This window comes from Aegilops tauschii, chromosome 3 (assembly GCF_002575655.3).
Source record: "Aegilops tauschii subsp. strangulata cultivar AL8/78 chromosome 3, Aet v6.0, whole genome shotgun sequence".
In the NCBI taxonomy this organism is placed as follows: domain Eukaryota; kingdom Viridiplantae; phylum Streptophyta; class Magnoliopsida; order Poales; family Poaceae; genus Aegilops; species Aegilops tauschii.
Genome location: NC_053037.3, coordinates 189,282,129 through 189,305,803, shown reverse-complemented (window position 1 = coordinate 189,305,803; position 23,675 = coordinate 189,282,129). Strand labels below are relative to the sequence as shown.

The following is a 23,675-nucleotide window of genomic DNA, read 5'->3' as shown; positions in this document are numbered from 1 at the left end:
TACATGAATTGGCATCCAACTTGGTCTAGCACACACTCTGGATGTTTATGCGCACACGGGCCAGCATTCAGCAAAGAGTCCACTTCATCCCAAAAGACCGGACTGAAGTGAGGAAGGAATCTCTCCCTTATAAGCTGGTCATGGCCTACTCCTGTAAGCGAGGCGGGACTAAACCGAGCCAGCTTCACCAGCCTACAGCAGCCCTAACATGCGTGTTTAAGAAAAATGAATCTTGTAGCAACCTGTATTTTGTGTAAAACAAAGAGAAAGAAAATAACAGTTGTCGTAAGCTGTACCGGACGATAGGCTAGCAAAAGTGATGATGCGTGCGTGGATGAACCCTAGCAGAGAAATCTCCAGACGCAAAGTCCAACCCGGCCCATCACTTCCCGTCACCGGCACACCACAGCGCCGCACATCATCGCCTCCCACTCCCCACCGCTGCACGCACACACGCTCCCCACCCCACCCCCACCCCCACCCCCACCCCGTCGTCCTCCCTCCTATTTAGCTTCCTCATTTCCGTTTCCCACACCCCTCCCTCACCCAAAAACGCACGCCTCCGATCCCCACGCCGAGACGGCAGCCTTAGACCTAGCCACCACAGCCGCCGTCGGACAGTGACCTCCGCGGACTCCGCAGGCACGGGGATAAGGTAGGTCCGGCACGCCCCCGATCGCCGCGGCCGCGATGCTTCTCTGCCCGACGTCTACCGTAGAGTTGCCTGTGCCGCGATTTCGCCTCGCCTCAGCGCGGGGAGCTCGATCGGGCCCCTGGTGGTAGCTCAGGCCGCCAACGCGGTGCCCGTTCCGGCGTTTTAGGATTGGAATGCCGTGGAATTCGGCGCGTTCGCGGCGGGGTCGCTCGGGGTTCGGGGGATCTCGACGTGTTGGGAGTTCGCCGGATCTCCCGAGGATGCTTACGTGGTCGTTTATGGGTAGATGATTGCTTGGTTTGTTCTCTGATGGTGATCGGATCTTCGGCTTTGCTTTCTCGTGGCTTGTGCTGTGCTTAGATCCTTGGATAAGGGAGCGAAGTAGAACGGTTTTGATGCATTGACGCTATTGTGTTGCAATCGGATGGGTGATTTGACGATTAGGGGATGATACCACAAGCTTCTAGTGCTGTGATTCTTTTGCCGATTTGCCTATATACCGAAATGGGTTTTGTATGAATAATTTGTATAGCAAATGCAGCATGCATTTCCTGTTCAAAGTACTTGTCAACTTGTCATCTCATCGTGCTGTTCAATACCTGTGATCTGGTATTTGTGTTTGTTTGTGCTCTGTAAAATAGAACGGCTTACAGATGCATCATTTAGTTAATTTTTAAGGTCGCCACTCTGCCATTATGTTTTGCTGTACCCCTGGGTGTTTGTGTTAGAGAGCACTTGTGCATTATAGAAAATGCAACAGAAACTTCTGCTTAGATGATTATTTTTTCATTGTGCTTCTTTAGCCATCACTGAGTCTTGCATTTCCATCCGTGCAGATCACTCAACCCCAGGCTGATTGTGGCTGGTATTGGCGATTTAAGTGTTTGTTAGGTGTTTTCTCTTGTGTCTTGTGTCTTAATCTTTGATTAAGCTTCACTGAAAAGACTGTACCTGAGAAACTCTGTTGTTGGAACATTTCTCTTGTAATATGAATGTATTGTGACAATCCTTCTTCATGTGCTAGAATCATATATTTCAGCTTCAGAGCTTTTATGGTACTTTTTAAGTTCCCTACTGAAGCGAATACCTAATGCATTAACTTTAAGTTTGTGATGACCATTCATGCAAATTCGTGGATATTAATTCAGAACCTGGTGGCATATTAATCCTGGATACTTGATCAAACGGAAAATTGGAGCTCCTTGTTCATGTCTTCAATGGAGAGCCTAGCACAGTTAGAGGTGTTGTGCGAAAAGCTTTACAACTCTAGAGACTCGGCTGAGAGAGCACATGCAGAAAGTACGCTCAAGTGCTTCTCAGAGAACAGTGACTACATTTCGCAGTGCCAATATATATTGGACAATGCGTCAACTCCATATGCCTTGATGTTGGCCAGTACAAGCTTGGTGAAGCAAGTGTCAGATCGCAGTCTTTCTCTACAATTGCGCCTTGATATCCGTAATGTTTCTTTTCCGACAACATAGCATGATATTGCATGTCATTGAGTTTTGATTCTTTCAACTGTTGCATCTGCATGGCATGTTGGCTTTATGTCTCTTTCTATATCTTCACATTCATGTGCATGTTGTACTTGTCATGTAACCATGCAAGGTAGTTGGGCATTTGCAGATCTTGAGTATAAGTTACCAAATGAATAAGTTTGTCATTTCCTTGTTTCACAACTTATTTTTATTTGTCCTTAAAAGCATTTATGTTTACTACAAAGCTGAAATGATAATGTACATACTCTATCCTTACCTTTTTTTGTGCTCCTGTAGCATACCTGGAAGGGATAAGTATTTATGTTCATTTTATCTCAATTTTTATGTTTATGCATTTTAGCTGAAATAGATAACTTATTTATCTCTATCCTCCCTAACACACTTGTGTTCTGCGCCATCTTTTTGTCCTAATTAAAGACTAATCTATTTGTAATCTGTGTGAAGGGAATTATGTCATGAACTACCTTGCGGCAAGAGGACCTAAATTGCAGAACTTCGTGACTATTTCCCTAATTCAGCTTGCATGTCGGATAACAAAATTTGGATGGTTTGATGACGACAGATTCAGAGAGATTTTTAAAGAAGCGACAGATTTCTTAGCTCTGGTAAGTATTTCTTGCGTTTTTTTGCATTCGTAATGGAGTTGCCTGATTTCCTATCATGTATTAAGTATGGACTCCATACCTGGGAAAATTATTGTTGCTTAAAGTAGAGTTGTGTCATGTTTTAAGTAAGGACTCCATACGTCATAGTTGACTGAAACCTTCTCCTCAGAACCAACCGTCAAAATATAACCAGCTGTGCCAGATACATATGCATCTGCGTGTGAAAATGTATGGATGTTATGACAATTGTTTATAAGGTGTCCCGCCTTGGATGCCTAGGTGACGCTTAAGCGGCAAGGTGCCCAGGCAATGCCTTGCAATTATGCCAGCTTTAGGCACTTAGGCGTCGCTTAGCTGTCAGGGCGGTTGGTGCTTGCCTTAGGTCGCCTTACCGCCTTATAAACAATGGTTATGACTCTCATTAGACAGAAAGACAGTAAGTTGTAAGCAAAATATATAGTGCTTAATTCCTGATGGCTTTAAGAATTTAACTTCTTGGAGGTATTTAACAGAGTTATTATTTTGGTTTTGCATCTCCTTGGTAAATCGAACTTGACTTTCTTAATGTTCTATGAGGAGCAAGCACCAGCTTTCAAATTTAACAGTGTTTCAGTTGATAATTATACCGAGAACTGGTACGGTTTGAGTTATTTTATCACATTTTTAATTGCTCCAAAATGCACTTTCTTGTGCTGTGTACTTGTAGTATAGTTATTTCCATTTCCAGATACAAAAAAGCAAAGAGGGTGACAAGTCAGTGTGATGAATTGTACTTTCTAAAGCACCTTTGGTTTTATGAAGCAGAAGTCTTGTTCATGCCAAAACCTGATTGCATGTCTTTAGCATGTAGCATAGTGCCAATTACAATCAACCTATTTACAGAAAGCGAATTGTAATGAAGCAGGTTTCTGCAATAAAATTTCACTTGGAACTTTTTTAAATCATGCCATGTCAAATGTTATCTGATTCAGTTTTCTAAATTTGTTGCTTATGCTTATGTCTTCAGGCATCTCAGGATCACTATTTAATAGGATTGAAGATACTAAATTTTCTCGTAATGGAAATGAACCAGGTGAGATCTGGAAAATTTTCTACTGTATATCTTGTTTCCATAAACGGTTTCTTCTCTATTCAATATGGTTAGGCATTTATATTAACACTTAATACATTGGTTGACTTCCCAAAAAAGGTGTTGCCATTGTTGCTTCTATAATGCTGCACAATATTTTGTTGTCTAACGTTATTCGTCATGCACAGTTTTATTGACGGACATATCTAGCTTCCATGGGCATAGAACCACTAACACGTACATTCATAGGACACTGTGTGTGAGTTAAGAGTGTATGAGTACTAGCGAACACGATGGACTTACCACTCACCATTGTTTATAAGGTGTTAAACTGACTCTCTTGTTCATTGGGGCTTCTAAACTAGTTATGGGATAACTAATTTGGAAGTCTCAACAAACTTAGAGGGTGGCTTATTTTTTAAGCTGGGGAGAGGCAGCTTAATTTTTAAGCCGCCCAAAAGAACTGGCCCCTAAGGCGCTCCTGCAAAAAAAAGGCGACCTAAAGCGAGCACCACCTGCTCTGACGCCTAAGCGCCTAAAGCGGGCATATTTGTAAGGCGCTGCCAGGGTGCCTTATCGCCTAAGCGTCAAGGCAGGACGCCTTGTAAACAATGTGGCTCACTACATTCGTACTAAATAATGTGTCATTATTGGCGTGCAAAAGAGCATGCACAGTCCTAATGGTTAGAATATTACTGTTTAATCCCATATTAATAAGCAGGTGTATTTAATATTAATTAATAGGTATAGTTGGCTCATCGATGTTCAATCTTCATTTATATCTCCATGCTAATTTTAGAAACTACAAAAGTTTAAGTTTGAGATATACGGGGAAAGTGGGTCCATTCATCCTGATTATTCATCCCACAGATTTGATGGCTATCAGTCAAAGTTGGTCTCTTCTCCAGACAGCCTGTATCTTGTACATATTCAGAGATTAATTACTGGTTTACATCTGTTGTATGGGTGCATGCTTTCTTATTTTTGGAATAAATTCTCTAATTTACTCCATAACCCATATGGATTCCACGTGCGCACTAAACTTTTAAGGGATTTAGTATCAATCGTGATAGGTGCAGTCTCACTTAGTTGCTAGTGGGCGAAGTCTGACAGTTTTACAACTGCTTGAAGCTGTTGCAGGTCATCTGTTAGTATGACCTCTCATCCAATCTTTTTTATGGCCTTCTTTTCCTTTTCCGCCTTTTGTTGTTACTTCTGGATAGATGATTGAACGTTACTTTCAACTCCTCATAACAGGAGTTCTGTTTGCATTGAAGGTGGAACCAAGTGTTGTGCTCTTCATAACATGAATAAAGAATACAAATATCTTAGGGTTGGGGTAGGCTAGAGTTGAAACCCATAAGATCTCGAAATCTAGTCATTGTTCTGGCACATGGATAGCTAGCTTACTAGCTTAACGCAAAAGAAAAATATCCTAATTGCGTCTCTACTAGTTTCAATTGAACATATTACTTCTTTGTGTTTCTGTAACCACTCTATGAATAGTTGGACCAATTAAAGTTATCGGTATACAGTTAACTGTTCTATTCATATTGGAAACTACCTTCAGCTTTTGGTGTTTACGACCAGCATCATCACTTCTGGTCATGATTTTTAGTTGTTATAATTGACCTATTTTCCTTTTTTCAGTACTGCTCATTTCTTGTATCAATCATTTCCCTTTCTTAAGGCATGCTGTATGAGTAAGTTGAATGTTTATTATCTTTTTTTTATGCATGCAGGCAAACTCTGCAATGCCTTTGACACTTCACAGAAAAATTGCAACTTCATTCAAGGACCAGTTTCTTCTGCAGATTTTCCAAATTTCTCTTACCTCATTACACCAATTGAAAAGTGAAGGTGATGTTCGAGGTGTTACGTGGGCATGATTTGTCATTCCAGTAGACTTTATTAGAATACCTACTCTGATTTCATTTCCACCAACTAATACAATTCTTCTTAAATTACAGTACCGGATGAGCTAAGGCGTGTTCCTATTTCGCTTGCATTGAGGTGCTTGTCATTTGACTTTGTTGGTTCTCCAGTGGATGAGAGCTCTGAAGAATTTGGAACAGTGCAGGTATATTGGTTGCTTAATTGTTAGCTTCCTATTAAACGGACACTTCTTTTTTTGCCTTTTCTTGTAGTTTACGCATATTTATATCTTCATGCAGCTTCCTGCATCCTGGAGGCCTCTCCTTCAAGATCCTTCCACTGTTCAGATCTTTTTTGATTACTACAAAGTCAATGATACATCTGTTTCAAAAGAGGTACATTTTAAGTGATCTGAATGCTGTGTTATCAGTAGTACATTCTGCAAATGTACCACCAGTGATCCACGGTTCTGCATGCTTAAACGACCTTTTGATTGGCTGGTTATTAATATATTTAGTATTGGTATGTTACTAGCTATTAGAACCTGCAAGTCATGAATATTGATGTTTAATATTTTGATTGACTCCGATGTAGGAGCAGTATTTTCCTGGTGATATCCGAGTCTGAGAAGCATATTTTAATTTTGTCATGAATTTTACATCGATTTTTTTCTTCAAGAAATGCTTGTCGTATGTATCTGTGCAAGGACCTTGTTTTCTACAGGCTTTGGAATGTCTTGTCAGACTTGCTTCTGTCAGGCGAAGTCTTTTTGTGGAAGACCCTGCCAGGTCCCAGTTTCTCTCACATCTGATGTCAGGCACCAGGGAGATACTCCAAACAGGCCAAGGTTTAGCACTTCTATGTTTTGCTCGCAAGATTGTTAATAGTGCTGTTTTTCAGTTCAGAACAATAGTCTTAGATTGAAGTCCTTTAGTGAAGGGAACAAACCTGTTATGCACCAGTTAAGAAGCATATAAGTTGACTAGCTAATTACTAGTTGCGTGAACCTAAAGTCTTGAATTGAATTACAAGTCATAGCTAAATTTATGTTCAGGAGAAGCCAAACTTACCGATGCACCTGTGGAAAGAATTAAATAATTTTATGTAATTTATTTTGACTTACCATTAACAGGTCTCGCTGATCATGGAAATTACCATGAGTTCTGCCGTCTTCTGGGACGTTTTAAAGTGAATTACCAGGTTGTGATATTGTTACTTAAATTAAGAATAACCCTACATCAATTATTGTCTGTTCTGTGACCAAAGATATGTTTATGTTTATGTTTGTTTCTTCAAGTATTTAGTAGACTATAGACAAACTTATCCATTGCAGTAATGATAGTGATGCAACAGCTGTGAAGTATGCATGTAGTTTTCACCAAAGTTCGCTCTCCTGGTATTGGATGCATGAGGTAGTACTATTTTGGTTTTGTAGCTTCTCCAAATCTTTTAGCTTCATCAATGACAAAAATCGGTCAACCAATTATGCTATACTTGAGTTCCATCATTCTGTGCTGTGACTGCTGATGTATTATTTGAAATGGTAGCCATAAACAAGCATCACTGTACTTGATGGAACATTGTATTCATACCACAATCATTATTCTTGTCAATGTCTTAAGTGGTGACCTGTTGTGGTTTATGGCTCGCCCATGTATGTTGATTTTTTGGGGTTTCATTTTTGTATATTTTTGGGGCTCATTTTTGTAAATAAACTTGTTGCTGGATAATGACATCTCTCAGTTTCGTATGGTTGTAGTTCTTGTTTTTCTCTTGCCAAATATACCATGTGTTAGTGAGCTATGACTTATTTCTGTTGTTATGTTCAAATTGCAATTTTACTTGTCTTCAAGCGAAACCATATTAATGTTGTTTTTCTATTCAAAGTTTGCCATGAATTGATTTGTTTAGTCGAAAATAGTGTAACTTAATCTGTAATTTGTAATTGAAGCAACATTCTATCAAACTGTATCATATTTATTCTGTGATACTCCGTAGTTGTTTATTTTTGTGAATCTAATTTATGTCATATTGGGAATGCCTACATCCAGGTGATTTGGTTTAAATTTGGTTGTTATCCATTTTCGGGTCAAATTATTAATTAGCTTACTTCATGTTTGTACTGATTTTATGCCCCATGTGTGATGCCTCGGTAGAAGAGGCATCCTTCAGGCTAGGAATGTTTCAATCTTTTTATTAAATGTTTTGAACATTTGATCTGTTATACCTCGCAGTTATCAGAGCTTCTGAATGTTGAGTTCTATGGTGAATGGCTTGGTCTCGTAGCAGAGTTTACAACTAAATCATTGCTATCATGGCAGGTTTGTCTTCTTGCTCACTTAATCTTTGTTGATTGTTGTGTGTTATGACTTTGGTATGATACCGATTATTTATTTTGTAGTGGGCCAGTAATAGCGTCTACTATCTTTTAAGTCTCTGGTCAAGGCTGGTGACATCTGTGCCTTACTTGAAAGGCGATACACCAAGTCTGCTTGATGAAACTGTACCCAAAATTACGGAGGGTTTTATCACTTCTAGAATTAATTCTGTCCAGGTACCTTCTTCTGTGAGAGGTCAACTACTTCCTTATTTCAGTCTAAGAAGAAACTGTTTGCCATTCTTATTATTATGTCATTTCTGTTCATCACAGGCCAGCTTTGCGGACAACTCACCAGACCCAGATAATCCGTTAGAAAATGCGGAAAGTCTCCAGGATCAGCTGGAGAGTCTTCCTTATCTTTGTAGATTCAAGGTGCTGCTACATCATAAATTTTTCTTTCTGATTTAATATATTATATCTTTTGTATTCAAAACATTGATTTGACTCAGTAAACATGGACACATTCCAGCTTTTCGTAAACTGAAAATAAGATGCCTTATTTGCTTTCTCATCTGGATGCATTCCATCAGTTGGATTTAGCCCCTATTCCAGTTTTTCAGTAAATGTGGCTAAGGTGTTTGCATGTGTCAGTTTTGGATCGAGCATGTGATATTTACCTTTGTGCTCTGACTAGCATGTCCAGTAAGCTTATGTATTCAACTCAAGAGTTTTCGGGCTGCCAAAACAGCGCAATCTACACATAGATAATGCAATAGATGACCATTCTGCTACTCATCTTGATCTGTTAAGATGCTGACAAACTGTTCGCAACCTCAGAATATTCTCTACATTGAGTGCTTTGTTTGAATTCAGAGTCTACACAAAGATAAGGCAGCGGACAAACATTATAGTCTTTATCTTGTTGCATTTGTTAAGTTGTTGACGAAATTTTAGTGACCACACATGATATTTTTGCTGAATCAACTGTGTTGTTCAACTCTGAGTTTTGGACTGACTGATGTGAAGGAATATATGTACTCTACACTCTGATCTATTAGAGAAATCTGGACAACTCATGTAAAACTATTTTTAATTACATTTCAGTATATGAGATCGTTGAGGTATAAAATTCATCCATAATTCTTTACCTGCACTATTTCTTACTATGAACCATGATACAATTTCTTCCTTACGATTGTAGCTGTATACCGTTCAACTCGGTATGAGGGTTTGATACTTTGATTAGGATTGTTCTACCGATTCCCATAATCATCAACCCCCTTTTCATCGATTCATTTTGATTTATATTTTTATAGAATGGTGGACGATATATGCAGGCTTATAATTCCTTCAATTGAGATCTGGATGGAGTTGTTATGCATGTTCAGTCACCAGTCAGCACTCACCACTATGAGTGTTTATATCTGATTTCATTGTTTCCTACGCTATTGTGCCTCTTTAAATAAGTTTTTTGGCAAATCTTCTGCTACTTTTTATCTATTTGCCTTCTATAGAATTACTTCAGTCACAGGTGATTTCTTTGATAGTAGGATGCAGTGGTTAAATGATTGTTCTACCATTTCCTGTAATAATCGACCCCCTTTCCATGGATTCATTTTGATTTATATTTTCATGCATTCATGGATTGTTATACATGTGTTTATATCCGATTTCATTGTTTCCTAAACGTGATTGTGCCTTTTTACATGTAAGTTTTTTTGTAGCAAAACGCCTGCTTCCTTTTATCTGTTTGCCTTCTATAGAATTACATCAATCACTGATTTCCTTGACATCAGGATGCAGTAGTTACGTGAAACCCCTTAGGACACTGTTGTTTTTTCGGCCCGGCTTGTTCGCTGAGAGGCTTTGTGACCTCTTGGCGGCCTTCCCTTCTATATGTTGTTTCTCCCAAGAAATTTACATGCAAGGCTTTGCATGTTCTCTAGAAAAAGGAAGTCCTTATTTTTTTGGGATTTTTGGACTTGCTTAATTTTTTTTATATTGCATGCCCTGATAGTTACTTTCTTTTGATGAGTTTGCAGTATGAAAGCTGTAGCCTCTTCATCATTAATATCATGGAGCCTCTTCTACAAGCTTATACGGTATGTCAGTCTTGTTTCTCATTTTCCTTATTCCAGAAGAGATTCAAAGTAAAATATTTGTACAGGCAAGGTCAAGATTACCAGCTTCTGGAGATGCAGCTGAGCTGTCTGTCATTGAAGGGCAAATTGCATGGATGGTCCACATAATTGCAGCTATTCTCAAGATTAGGCAGACTGTTGGTTGCAGGTGAGTAATTAATTTTGTTTGCTGTTTGCCTTCTCTTTTTCTAATATTCTTTTCACAAACAAGGTTCGCCATTTTCTTCTGCAGCCAAGATTCACAGGAGTTATTCGATGCGGAACTTGCGGCTCGTGTGTTACAGTTGATAAATATTACTGACACAGGGGTGCACGCACAGGTTAGGTGAAATTATCTTGTCGCTTGACATGAAGGATGAGCTAGTTTTGCTTGCAGGATGATTTTCCCTTTTTATGTGCTATCTGATATAGATGCCTGCATATGTAGTATTGGTAATGCTATTAGACATGTTCTTTTGGTTTTTGGAACAACATTATTTTTCAAGAATCTTCACAGTTTAACAGTGTTGACCTTTTGCCCAGCTATACCATAAATGTCCAACCACCTATTTCTCCATTCCCTTGTAAAATTGCAACTGCCCTTCTTCAAATGATTAATTTTGGAAGTGTTCAGTGCTCTTTACAGCAACCATATTTTTGTCCCAATGCTACCTGTTAGGTTCACTTTAGGCAAAATAAACTGAATTTGAGGGTATAGTGAAATGGCAGAAACAACAGCCCCCATAAACACTTACTGTTTGACGTGCACCCTACATCCAGTGCCACTCGTGTTACTGAAATAGTCTACTGTATGGGCTAGAGTCTGAGTGGACATTCAGTTAAGCGAAAACTTGGTTTTGGTTTTTGTACTAATTTGCATAGTTGAAAACAGCAACAGAAACAGCTACTACTAGTTTTTTGTAAACTGAAACTTTGGTGACATTTCGGTTTGGGTTTTTGGTTAAAACACAATGCACATTAGATCACGTACAAAGAATTGCTGCCTGCAATCTGAACCACGGGCGTGTTTTTGGAGTTGTCTCACCCTTGTGAGATTTGCGACCCTCTGTCCCACCCATTGTAGCACGCGTTTTGCCCAGGGCATGATGACTTGGCCTCATCCCCTCCTTCCTTGGCTAAACACTGGCAGTCTGTTGAGATTTGCAAATTCATAGTGGGGAGCTGGGGAGTAGTGCGAGGTTTGCTCCAGTAGCAAGCTTTGACTGAAACACCTTACCATGCTACATGGTAGAAGGACACATCTTTGACTTGAAGTGGTCAAACACATTATACACTCACCTGGAAACCAAGAGATGCTCATCACACCAGGTATGCAATCAAGGGAGGAAGGCTAGGTTGGCAAAAATTGCTGGCCATGTCAATGGTTGCCGTCGGCCTTTGCTCTCGCTGTGGCTGCGAGAGACAGGGAGAGGGAGAAGGATTCACGAGGAGTTGCTTGTGACATGGCAGCCTCTCCTTACGTTCTAGGGTTTGTTTGTTGAGGACTCGTGATTGGATCTAACTGCTGCTGATCTGGTTCATGTGCATGAATGATGAGGTTGAGGATTGTGGATGGCCATGGGCCCGGCTGTGATGCTCACAATGTGCCACGGGGCCATAGAGCTTGTTCCTTAATCCAAATAATTTGCTTTGTATGCCAATGTATTGGTTTTTTGGATATCTGGTGGTTTAAAACCAATTTCACCAAAATATTTTTGGTTCCGTAAATTTGGTTCTGAGCAAAATCAGTTAATTCATCTTCAGTTTTGGTTTTGGCCCTATGGTTTTTATGCCCGTTCCTTGGCTGGAGGTGAATTTGATGGATTGTGTTGTGAGAGTGAGGTTGATGTAGACAATATGCGAGAGGAGAAGACAGAAGACTAATTATGTAGTTGCTTGCTCCTCATTAACATTGCAGCAGTTCATGAATACGTGGGCTACGCAAACTCAATCTCTTAACTTCCCTTCAAAGATCTCAACCTCTAGCTGCCTTAAATGAAGTTTAACTTTCACAATTCAAAGGTATTTAGATAACTAGTAGATTTCTATCCCCTTTGGGTGGGTGAAGCTTGTACCAGCAGAGCTATTGCCCCACATTCCCACATGGCATCAACAAAGCATGGTTTGGGATGATTTTTACGACATAAATGTTGATTCCATATGCAGATATCCTACTTAATAGATATTATGTCTTGGTGACTCGAAATTCTTTTCCCCCGTAGATTGAATTGTATGTGATATTATCTCTTGCGTTTGCTGAACTTGCATGAGTTTGTTGTTGTTCTTTCATCTTTAGATGGCATGCCATCAGATCAGGGCTTTACTTTGCTTACCAGTATTTATTTATAAGCGGCACAAGCTTATTATGTGAATTGTAACTCATTATCTTTTCTTTGCAGAGATATCAAGAAATAAGTAAGCAAAGGCTTGATCGAGCTATTCTTATCTTTGTTCAAAATTTCAGAAGGTCATATGTAGGGGACCAAGCCATGCATGCTTCAAAGGTTTAGAAACATGAAATTGATATTATTTGTACTGCATCTTGATATACCTTTCTGTCATATTATAAAGCACTGCTTCTTTGCTGCAGCAGTTGTATGCAAGATTGTCTGAACTTCTTGGACTGACTGACCATTTAGTTTTACTCAACGTCATTGTTGGGAAAATAGCTACAAATCTGAAGTGCTATGCTGAGGTGACTATTCATTTACTGATTTCAGCTTTGACTTCGATCTATAAGGTGTTGCTAACCTTTGATGTGTATACAGTGCGAAGATGTTATTGATCATACTCTTTCACTGTTCCAGGAGCTTGCATCTGGGTAAACTTGTAGATTTATGTATTCAGTTTTCATTTTCTCATGTTTAGCATCATGATTTTTATTTTCATCTTGTATTGCCATAGCAGCTATATGACGGGAAAGCTTCTTCTCAAGCTGGAGAGTACAAAGTTCATTATTGCAAATCATTCTGTAAGTGCTTCACACTACTTTCATTTGATAGATATCTGCGCTTCTCGGTCTTGGAAATGATTCTGTTTTGACTATTCATACTGCCAGCGGGAAAATTTTCCGTTTCTTGAAGAATACAGATGTGTCCGCAGTAGAACTAACTTCTACTACATCCTTGGCTGCTTGGTCTTTATGGAGGATGGCCCAGTAAAATTCCGAAGTTTCATGGAGCCACTTCTGCAGGTGCATAGCTTGTTATTTTTGTGTTAGTATAGATTTTTTATCACATTTGTTATCTGATTTTATTATTTGTTTTTACTATAGGTTGCAGTTAATTTGGAGGCAAGTGCTGATGCTGCTTTCCGGACTGACGTTGTAAAGTACGCATTTACTGGTTTGATGAGAGATCTACGAGGCATTGCTATGGCCACAAACAGGTGTATTCTCTGAACATACACAAGTGTCCCAATAATTTGTAAAATTTGGAAACTAACTGCTCTTTTGTTGATCTAATTCAGCCGCAGGACTTACGGCCTCCTATTTGACTGGTTGTATCCGTCTCGCATGCCTCTTCTGTTGAGAGCCATCTCCCTGCTGACTGATGAACCAGAGGTTGTTGTCAATGATCACTAATGTTATGTTTTTTGGGACACTTTGCTTTTATTGAGCTTAACCTTGTTATCTAGAATCCATGGCTTATTAATCTTCTCTTCATTCATCATCACATGCAGGTCACCACACCCTTACTTAAGTTCATGTCTGAATTTGTTTTGAATAAGGCTCAACGATTGACATTTGATTCGTCATCACCAAATGGGATCCTTCTGTTCCGGGAGATTAGTAAGCTGATTGTGGCTTATGGTTCACGGATTTTATTGCTTCCAAATGGCACTAATATTTATAGAAGTAAATACAAAGGCATATGGATTTCATTGACTGTTCTTTCAAGGGGTGAGTATGCGTATTGTGTTTTGAAACATATTTTCTTTTGTGACCGCTGGTTGCTTACGTTTTTGCTGATGTTAATTTCATTGTATATGATACAAATGTTCAAGGACTTATGTAGTATTAGTATATATGTTTCAGCCACTTGAAAGAGATCCTTGTTTCAAGGGGACTATTAAGGGCAAATTTTGTGAATTATACATTTTGGCTGGTTTCTGTGAAAAGCCTTTTGGTTGTAGGAGGCAACTTTATTCAGATTCTAGGAAGTTTTATGGGGCCGTGTTTTTAACCTAAGCTTTATTTGCATTATTAGGGTTATAATAAGATAATAGTGCTGCTTATTGCTGTGTTTATACTGTTGTCACATAAAAATATTTGAATCGCATTGTGGAATTGTAATCTCTTCTTGCCTATAATTTACTGTTCTTTTGACTGGCATTCACTTGAATTGTATGTGCAGCCCTATGTGGGAACTATGTCAATTTTGGTGTCTTCGAGCTTTATGGTGACAGAGCACTTGCGGATGCCCTTGATATATCTTTAAAGATGACCCTGTCAATTCCGTTGTCTGACATATTGACATTTAAAAAGGTATCAAGTTATTCATGCCATCTTTGGAATTTAGTTACGATTGTTTTCCTATGTTATGTTTGTTAGCTATCTGAAAACATTTGTGTTAAGTGTTATAGCACTGAAGTGAAGTTGTTGTCTCTTTTTCACATAGAACGTGTATCCTTGACATATGCAACAGTTCGGTCATCAGAAACTGAACCAAAATTGTGGCACCAATGCGACTGAGTAAATCCTTTCTTAATAAAGTAATCTCATGTATTTACATGGTTGGTGTGTTAAAAGTAATATGCTGTGGGTGCATATGCAACCAGGGTTCACATACTGAATGGTTTATGGAAAGTATTGGTGTCCAGAATCTTCTCCATGAGGAATTTTTGTTCTGTGCTATGACCTAAAGATTTAAAACAGTATAATTCGTATTCCAACCCATATTATTCTACTCCCTCTGTTCCTAAATATTTGTCTTTTTAGAGATTTCAAATGGACTACCACATATGGATGTATATAGACATATTTTAGAGTGTAGATTCACTTATTTTGCTCCGTATGTAGTAACTTATTGAAATATCTAGAAAGACAAATATTTAGGAACGGAGGGAGTATGTTTCAATCAAATATAATATTCTGCCTCCGTTCTTTTTTGTAAGACGTTTTGGACAGCTGACACTGAACTGTTTTGGGCACTGTCTGAATTGTCTAAACGTCTTATAAAAGTGAACAGAGGGAGTATGTAAAAACAATAGTCAGGATTGTAAGCCATATCCTTTGTTTGCACCTTGTTTTTTTTTGTTTTGCTGTGCGCTGGTTATGATAGGTCATGTCTAAATAGTAGCAGTATCCTTTGTTTGTAGTGTGGATCATGTTTTTGTAGGTTAAACCATGGACTATATGCAAATACGCGGATCTCCATGATGATCAAGATGTTGTGACAATCCGCATTTTGTGGTCACGTAGATGCATCTGTTTTACATATCATTACTGTTGATTTCTTTCAGCTTTCAAAAGCATACTATGGATATATGGAAGTTCTTTTCAACAACCATATCACTATCAATTCTGTCCTCAATTTGGACACAAGCACATTTGTGCATATTGTCACCTCGCTTGAATCTGGCTTGAAAGGATTAGATACAGGAATATCAACACAGGTATGTCACTATGGTTCTCTTTACCACCTGGAAATGTTCCTGTAATAACAACATGACACTAGTGAAGGATCAGTGCCTGAGTTATGGTGTTGAAATGTTCCTGTAATAACAACATGACACTAGTGAAGGATCAGTGCCTGAGTTATGGTGTTCTAAGGGATAACTTGCTTCACAACTTGTAACCACAACAAAGAATAATGAAGTTCTATTATCTACTATGTATATGCCTGAACCTAGTTTATCACGTTTTGTTGCAAGAAAATCTTTCTGTTACTTATGTATATGCCTGATACTATTGCTGTTTGGGTTATATGCGTTCTATTTTTTTCTTTTGGCAGTGCGCTTCTGCCATTGATAGCTTGGCAGCTTTCTATTTTAACAATATAACAGCTGGTGATAATCCACCATCACCAGCTGCACTGAATCTTGCTCGACATATTGGGGAGCTCCCCAGTTTATTTCCTCAGGTTTGTGACGCTAAACTTTTGTACCATATTCGAAAAGGTTGCTATGATAATAATAATATTTTTTCTGCAACAGATACTGAAGTCACTTTTTGAAATCATTATCTTCGAGGATGCGGGTAACCAGTGGAGTCTCAGTAGACCAATACTTAGTTTGATAATGATCAGTGAACAGGTGCCTCTCTTATTATTGTTGTTGGTAACCATGTTCCTGTTCTCTCTTTCTCCTCCTAGTTCGTACTGTTTTCATGTAATTTTGATAAATTTTTCTGTTTTGGCATGCAGATGTTTAGTGATCTGAGAGCACAGATATTAGCATCACAGGTTAGATTGCTCTTTTGCTCTAAGCTCCATTATACATTTTGTCCTTTCCCCTTCTTTTTCTTCATTTGCTGAACTTCATTTTGTCATCAGTGTTTAGGTCTCTTTATTTCATGGCTAGGATATAATTTTCTTGAGTAAATATCAGTAAGCAAGTCAAACGTAAACTTTTGTGAAATATTTCCTTGAAAGTGTAGCTCTGTCGATGATTTTGACGAAACAAATGCACCAGGAAAACTATATTTGAGATTTGTTATGACTATCATGTCGCATATCAAGTTTCGGTTGAATATTTGGTATTAATAGTTTTCAATCTTCTCAAATAGATGGTACATGTGGGCACATACATCTGACGTAATTCAGGAGGGCTAGGTTTCTTGTTCCAGGTGTTCTTCTTAGGTGGTATTAATTTTTAGGATTGCACCAGAAACTGTGAATATGCAGATATCATCAAAGCTTTCAACAATGTTTGTTTGATAGTCACATTGCAGAATAAGTAACTTCTTGAAAAGTGATCCTTATAACCCCATTAGCGTTGTTCCTGCGGGAAATGTTTGGGAGAAGATGAACTATAAAAGTTTCAATATATTTAACGTACCAGTGATGTTTGGTATGAAAAAAATACAACCTCCGTCCGGAATTAACTGTCGTTGAAATGAGTGTATCTAGACGCGTTTCATTTCATCGACAGTTAATTCCGGACAGAGGGAGTGTGCTAGAGGCTGCAACTAGTCTATTGAAGTTACCTTGTGATATCTTGATTTCACATGTAGTAAAGCATATCAAGTTGGTGAGGAAATATCATACATATTTCTAACTGAACTATCTTTTGATAACATCTTAATTGTACTCCCTCCGTCCCGTAATATAAGAGCGTTTTTGACACTAGTGTAGTGTAAAAAACGCTCTTATATTACAGGACGGAGGGAATATATAGTACTTGAATAATCTATTTCAAGGATAATACATATTTCTAACTGAACTATCTTTTGATGACATCTTAATTGTCGATAGTACTGGAATAATCTATTTCAAGTACTCCCTTAAAGTTGTACTAAGTGTGCGACAATTAATATGGATCGGAGGAAGTAGCACATGTGAAAATAAATAATATACTGGGCCTCCCTGTCAAAAATAACATACTGGGTGAACTATTTGTTTGTTTCCTTAAACAGGATATCTTCTGTAGTTTGAACACTGTCATCTCACTAGAGTTATGCTATGATAGTTACACTGATCCTTCCAATTTTCTTTCTTGTGTTACTGTAATTAACAGAAGGGTGATTATCGATGTAAGAGCTAACACATCTGTTGTTTGCAGCCTTTAGATCAGCAACAACGCCTCTCACAATGTTTCGATAAGCTCATGACTGATGTCACAAGGAGCTTGGAACCAAAGAACAGAGACAGATTCACTCAAAATCTCACAACATTCAGACATGATTTCCGAGCGAAGTGACTGTCGTTCAGAATTACCTGCAAGTTTGAATGAGGCGCTTCTGCATTGCTGTAAATACCAACTTGTTTGCCTCATAGGAATCACCATTCGTTGGGAAAAAAAAACTTGTGCTCAGAAAACCCAGTTTAGTTTGCATTGGCTGAAAGATATAGGGCTCTGTCGCTGCATGCTGTGGTGAAAAGCAGTTATAAGTCTCTTAGCTTGTTGTCCGTATCAGAATGGTGAATGGTGGGGATTGACTTGTTTTACCTCTGCATCCCTTTGCTTGTACAGCAACATTCATCGTGATTGCTGTTTCCCCAAGTTGTTAGGGGGACAACGGCCATCACTTACCTAATTCATTGGTTTAAAAGTTAGAATGGAAATGATGTAAATGGCCATGTTGGCTTGCTAAAATGTGGAATTGGTAGTCTGTGAGAGAGGGGAAATCTTGCCCCATGTACATCAATACCGTCTTTTAACATCTTCGGTACAGTTTCAATCTGTCGCCATATATAGTTTGTTGTCTCTGTCGGGTTTTGTGCAGGTGATGGGGGTGGCCGCCAATTTAGAGTTCTATTTCAAGTGCTTGGAACAGCCGAGTGGCCTACGGAGTCCTGCTTGACCACGACTCATTTGCTTGGCAGCACCTATTGTTTGGTTTATGGTATTCGACATAGTAATTGTTTTGTGTTTTGATCAACACCAGCCTTTATTGCCCGTCCATTACATCTGTGTATGCTTCTTACTCTTCTACAGTTTGTTGCATTGAAATCAGGCCACTGTGAATATGGATGCCTAGCTTTTGGGAAGATTATTGGAGAAGCGAAGAAACATCCAGAATTAAGTGCACAAAGTTCCGAGAAGAATTTTGGATGCCATGAAGCCAATTGTATCAATGTTTCCAAACGAACCTTGCATTGTATGGTAACTTGGTCAAATGTCATATCTGCAAGTATTACAAATGATTTTGTAGAAAACAACAATAAGAAAATTAGGAGCAAGCACAGTTAGTGAATGGAAGTTTGCAAAATGGAGTGCAGTCTGTCTAAAATCTTTGAATCCTTGCGGTCGCCATCTTCCTATGAGGTGGGATGTTGTCCTTGTGCGTCGCCTTCCCCTCCCAGCGTGGCACTGCCACATGCAATGGGGAAATTGGGGATCGTGGTGTACCGGACGGGCAGGGGCAGGGGCAGGTTATGGGTGGTAGCGTCATGGCCTCATGGGGAAGCTGTTGGAGTCCGACCCCTTCAGGGCATGTACAATGGAGGCAGCACCTTGGTGCTGTCCCAACCATCCATATAGATAAATTTGAATGAAGCTATTGTTGGATGCCACTATCACCCAATGAAAGCTACTCTATGTGATGTCATCATCTTACTTTTTCTTTCTCACCTCCTTTCCAACACATCAAACATCCACTACATTTAAACAATACCAGCATCCATTTGAATCAACGATATCAACAAGCATACAAACTGAAAGTTATCAAACAACTTGATTTCCAAACAAAAATCAGCACTATTGATATGCAAACAGTGTCAACAAGTATGTCTTGTCCATGACACTACAAAATCCCATAGTAACAGAATAATCTTAAGGTTTCCAAATACTCATAAAGGAAAGATTTGTAAACACACAAAGCAAATTTCAGACTGAATTTGTTGCTGTATCCTTTGATTCTTCTCATTCCAAAAAAAAAAACTCACATCTTCTACACTTTCTGGCACATGAAACCCGCTTTTGTTGCACGTATATGTAGAACATCTACATGGGAAGCAAGACACAAGTTAAGAGTATAATAACAAGCATGTCGAAAACATAGTTTTTTTCTAAGTTGGCCATTTGGTTTGGCTAGAGCATTTCCTGTTAAATTTGCGTGGAGTAACAGACAATAGTACAAGTATCCTGCTGTAGTGCAACTACAGTTTTAAAAACTGCAGGTGAGTTTTATAGCACAACCATCATTTTAATTAAAAAATAGAATTTCAAAAACTATAGTGCAGATTTTTGGGTACAACACAGTGCATATTTCAGGATACAGTGCAGATTTCTGAGTACAGTGCATATTTCAAAAACAATAGTGCAGATTTTAGTGGAACATATACGTGGACTTCCTAACGAACACATGCAGATTCTAGCATTTGTTTCTAAAGTACATCAAGTGGTACTTTCTGAAGACGCAGATGATTATGAAACTGTAACCCTGCATCAGGTATGTGTTCTAAGTTTTTAATCCTAACAGGCCACGATCCTACTGCTGCAACATGCATCCACAGACAGTGCTTCAGATGAAAAATATTGGGACTTCCACAAGCATAGCCTCCTGACCCAAATAATTGAACCTAGTTCGCAGCACAGGGGAATCAATCTGGTTTTTGAAAAGAAGCTATTTACCGAATAATCATAAATCTCCATAATCCATCAAACCCAAGCCTAGTTTACTGAACCGGTGCTGATAATTGCTCCTGGAGATGGATTCTACTAGCTTCTACACACGTACTAAATAATATGATTTTCTACCCGCAACTGCAAACTGCAGAGTAATAGATGGGGATTTCTACAAGCATGTCCACCTTATCCAGATTGATTGAATCTAAATCACAGGATAGGGGAATTGATCTCGTTCTTGGAACAAATCACCAGAATCCATCAAACCCTAGCCTAATTTACCGAACCAATCTGAATCAAATCATTTTGGCCATCAGCACAAGAGGAGGCAGGGGAAGAAGTAGTGTCATACCTTGCACGGAGAGCTCGAATCGACGATGTCGACGACGGGCTGAGGACGAGGGTGCGCCGCCTTCTCCTCTTGTTCGCGCGTCGCGCCTCCACTGCCCTGGTTCGCGCGCTTCCCTTCTCCCGTTCCTGTGCCTCCCTTCTCGTTCGCGCCCTTGCGCCGCCGGCTTTTGTTGGGTCTGCGTGGTCCTGCGGGGAGTGGAGCGACCGATCCCACACCGCGTCGCCCGAGCGGTCGCCTCGTTTCTTTGGTCAGGGAGGAGGCGAGCTCTTCTGCAGGAGACCGCTTTGCTCTGCAGGCGATAGGTTTGACAGACGTGGCATCGGGCAGGTCAATGTGGCGGCTGGGGCACCGGTACAGACTGGAGCGTTGGCCATGCCCTCATGGTGATTTCGAGCATGTTTAACAATGCCACATGAGATGTTGTCAGCCTGCCGCTGGACTAGGACGCCGAGGAGGGCATTGTGTTGTCTGTGTTCAAGGGGCATCAGTGGGCCCTGACCGATAATGTTTTGTCATAGACGCCTTTGTCCCACAACATGTTTGGACGCGGGGGGGGGGGGGGGGGGGGGGGGGGGGGGGGGTGCGGGGCATACGTCCGTACCATGGCTCGTTTCTAGCTCTACCTAGCTAGGTTACATTTTAATATTCTCAAACTTCGTAGCTGCCTATGTTGTTTCTTGGATCAATTAGTTCCCCTCTCTGATATTGGCAACTCTGCAGCTCGGGAGGAATTATGTCAGCCCTAAACTCAAAGTTCTCCCCTCCCCTCTCATTGCAACAGTCAGTTCTCCACCAACATCACTCTCTTGCTAAGCCTCCATCAGGCAATTTATCTTCACGAGTTTCGTCCCTAGGGTGACGGCTGGCATTTTTTATGGAGGTATGATTGATCTTGCTCAGGGACGAAGGCCACACCCGCGTGATCTAGTCGTTGTTTCGGTCTCTCTTGCTTGCGTGTTTGCTTCACCAAAACACATCCCTTGGCATCCCATTCCCCTATTCATCCACGAAAGCATTCCCTGCGATGTCTAGGGCGCACGGTCATACACGACCAAAACCCTAGTTAGGTTTTTCTTCGTGTTAGGCTGGCTCTGGAGGTAGAATGTAGGAGGTGGAAGGTCTGATGGTGGAGGGACTGAAGCTGTTGGCGACGGAGAAGAGGGGACTAATGATCAGCAAAGGGAGAAAGATAAGAAAGTCGACTGGGTGCCGGGTGATCCGCGAGCCACGGAGAGGTTATTCCCGAAATGCCCAACACATGCAAGGGTGATAGGGCAGACTATGGGGAGGATCTGGTGTCTGGTCAAGGGTTTGGGATGTAGGAAGCTAGAGGAGAACATCTTCGTCTTCACCTTTTGGCCAACATCGGGTTGAGTGCAACCTAATCTGATTCGATTCTTCGGGCTACTACTGGGTTCACCAAACAAAGCTATAGGGGAGATGGTCAGCAAAGATTTTCAAAGAAGTGCTCGACATGGATGTATTGACAAGTTTCTCTGTGTCATGGTGAAGCTGGATATCAATGTGCCTTGATGAGGGAGTTTACACTAGACGGAGAGAAAGACAAAGGTGTTGAAGTTGATGTAGCAACAGAGAACGAATATGAGAAGAAAAATAATAAGTTGCTTAGGAATGTTTTGAGTATGAGCACATGCCGGACTTCTGTTACACACGTGGCATTATCAGTCATAGGGACAAAGAATGTGGGATGAAACCAACTACGCGAGAAGCCTCAATTTGGGCCATGGATGAGAGCTGAGGAGGAAGGTAGGAAGGGAGATGATGGGAGTAGGGGGAAGTGGACGGATAATATGGGAAGCGGTGGGAGCGGGGGGTTTAGTGGAGGGAGAAAGGGCTCGGGGGTGTATGGACATGGAGACCGCAAGTAATATGAATCGCTCTCCGGGTTTCCTTCTTGAGCTTGCCCCAAGTGAGGGTTACTCCTGATCTCTTGGTAGCTTGGCACTCCCTCCACCAAGTGGCTGCTTCTCTGGCTAGATATGATCGGGCATAGTGAACATCGATCCATCTCCCAGTCACTAGTACACAAGGGGGCTATTAAGCCCCCCCCACACACACAATTGCGCATGATGGGGACAAACTGTGTTCAATGACGACGTCGCACACACTAAAAAACTAAATCGTGTATCCAGAAAATAAACATGTGCGATTAGTAGACCATCACGCACGAAGGGAAAATAGAAACTATGTGATAACGTACACACAGTTATACAGAACGAATTGTTTGCGAAGTGGTCAGTTATCACCCACAGTTCCAGAAAGGGAACCATGTGCATGTGAGCACACACGATTTCACAGAGACAATTGTCTGTGATGTATTGACCATTCCATACATAACTTACGGGAAAAACGTGTGCCATAAGACGCAAACGGTTCGTATTGGCGCACAATGTGAGATATGTTTTCCACCACATACAGTTATCCTCATGACTGTGTGCGACATCATATACTTTCATACGTGCCTAATGTCCTAACTATTTGTGATACCATATAACTGGATAAGATGTACCTTTGTAATGGCGTTGACGCCCGTACCAGTCTGTCAGGCTCACCTCTCGATGCGAGTAATTGCGGCCACCTGTTTCTGCATTTTTTCACGCCACTCGAGGCATTTTCCGCGGTTGTTTTCACGCCAAAACGGATTTCCCACCCCTCTCCACCAATGATACAGTGTACGCGGCTGGCTTAGGGATGAGAGAGTAGACATGCAAGAACAGATACCCATACAAGCATCACACTAGTACATATATATAAGCCTTAGCACGACTGTTAGTATAACACAGTGGTAGTGGTTCACACCTAACGCGTCTGTTGGTATAGTTGGGGTCTTATGTTCTCATTGTCCTCGAAGTTTCCAAGTCTGCAATATTAATGCTCAACTTCTATGGTGGTATCTTCTCTACTTATAGTCTTATTGAGGTGGCGA

At 40.3% G+C, this 23,675-nt stretch overlaps 1 protein-coding gene and 1 long non-coding RNA gene across 10 annotated transcripts; one reads left to right on the top strand and one right to left on the bottom strand.

Annotated features, from left to right (window-relative positions):
• The first annotated feature begins 418 nt into the window (after window positions 1-418).
• On the top strand, window positions 419-18,454 carry LOC109749620 (uncharacterized). Of its 9 annotated transcripts, none has more exons than XM_020308573.4 (30): window positions 419-655; window positions 1,492-1,710; window positions 1,804-2,113; window positions 2,602-2,762; window positions 3,769-3,834; window positions 5,574-5,691; window positions 5,802-5,911; window positions 6,006-6,101; window positions 6,430-6,553; window positions 6,839-6,906; window positions 7,941-8,027; window positions 8,108-8,260; window positions 8,357-8,458; window positions 10,069-10,128; window positions 10,194-10,315; window positions 10,400-10,487; window positions 12,546-12,650; window positions 12,740-12,841; window positions 12,915-12,967; window positions 13,054-13,117; window positions 13,205-13,339; window positions 13,421-13,533; window positions 13,615-13,708; window positions 13,828-14,047; window positions 14,502-14,632; window positions 15,610-15,762; window positions 16,101-16,229; window positions 16,303-16,401; window positions 16,512-16,550; window positions 17,869-18,454. In XM_020308573.4, exons 3-30 carry the CDS (start codon window positions 1,864-1,866, stop codon window positions 18,004-18,006), a joined length of 3,180 nt encoding a protein of 1,059 aa, XP_020164162.1. In that variant the 5' UTR covers window positions 419-655; window positions 1,492-1,710; window positions 1,804-1,863; the 3' UTR covers window positions 18,007-18,454. The 9 variants fall into 9 exon arrangements, with proteins under 9 accessions (XP_020164162.1, XP_020164161.1, XP_020164160.1 ...); XM_020308572.4 differs by having other exon boundaries at window positions 13,051-13,117; XM_020308571.4 differs by having other exon boundaries at window positions 12,737-12,841.
• A 1,032-nt stretch (window positions 18,455-19,486) lies between these two features.
• On the bottom strand, window positions 19,487-21,140 carry LOC109749622 (uncharacterized). Its single transcript, XR_006672032.2, has 2 exons — window positions 20,729-21,140; window positions 19,487-19,752 (listed from the first exon to the last, which is right to left on the bottom strand). It is a non-coding gene; the product is annotated as an uncharacterized lncRNA (long non-coding RNA).
• Window positions 21,141-23,675: the final 2,535 nt, after the last annotated feature.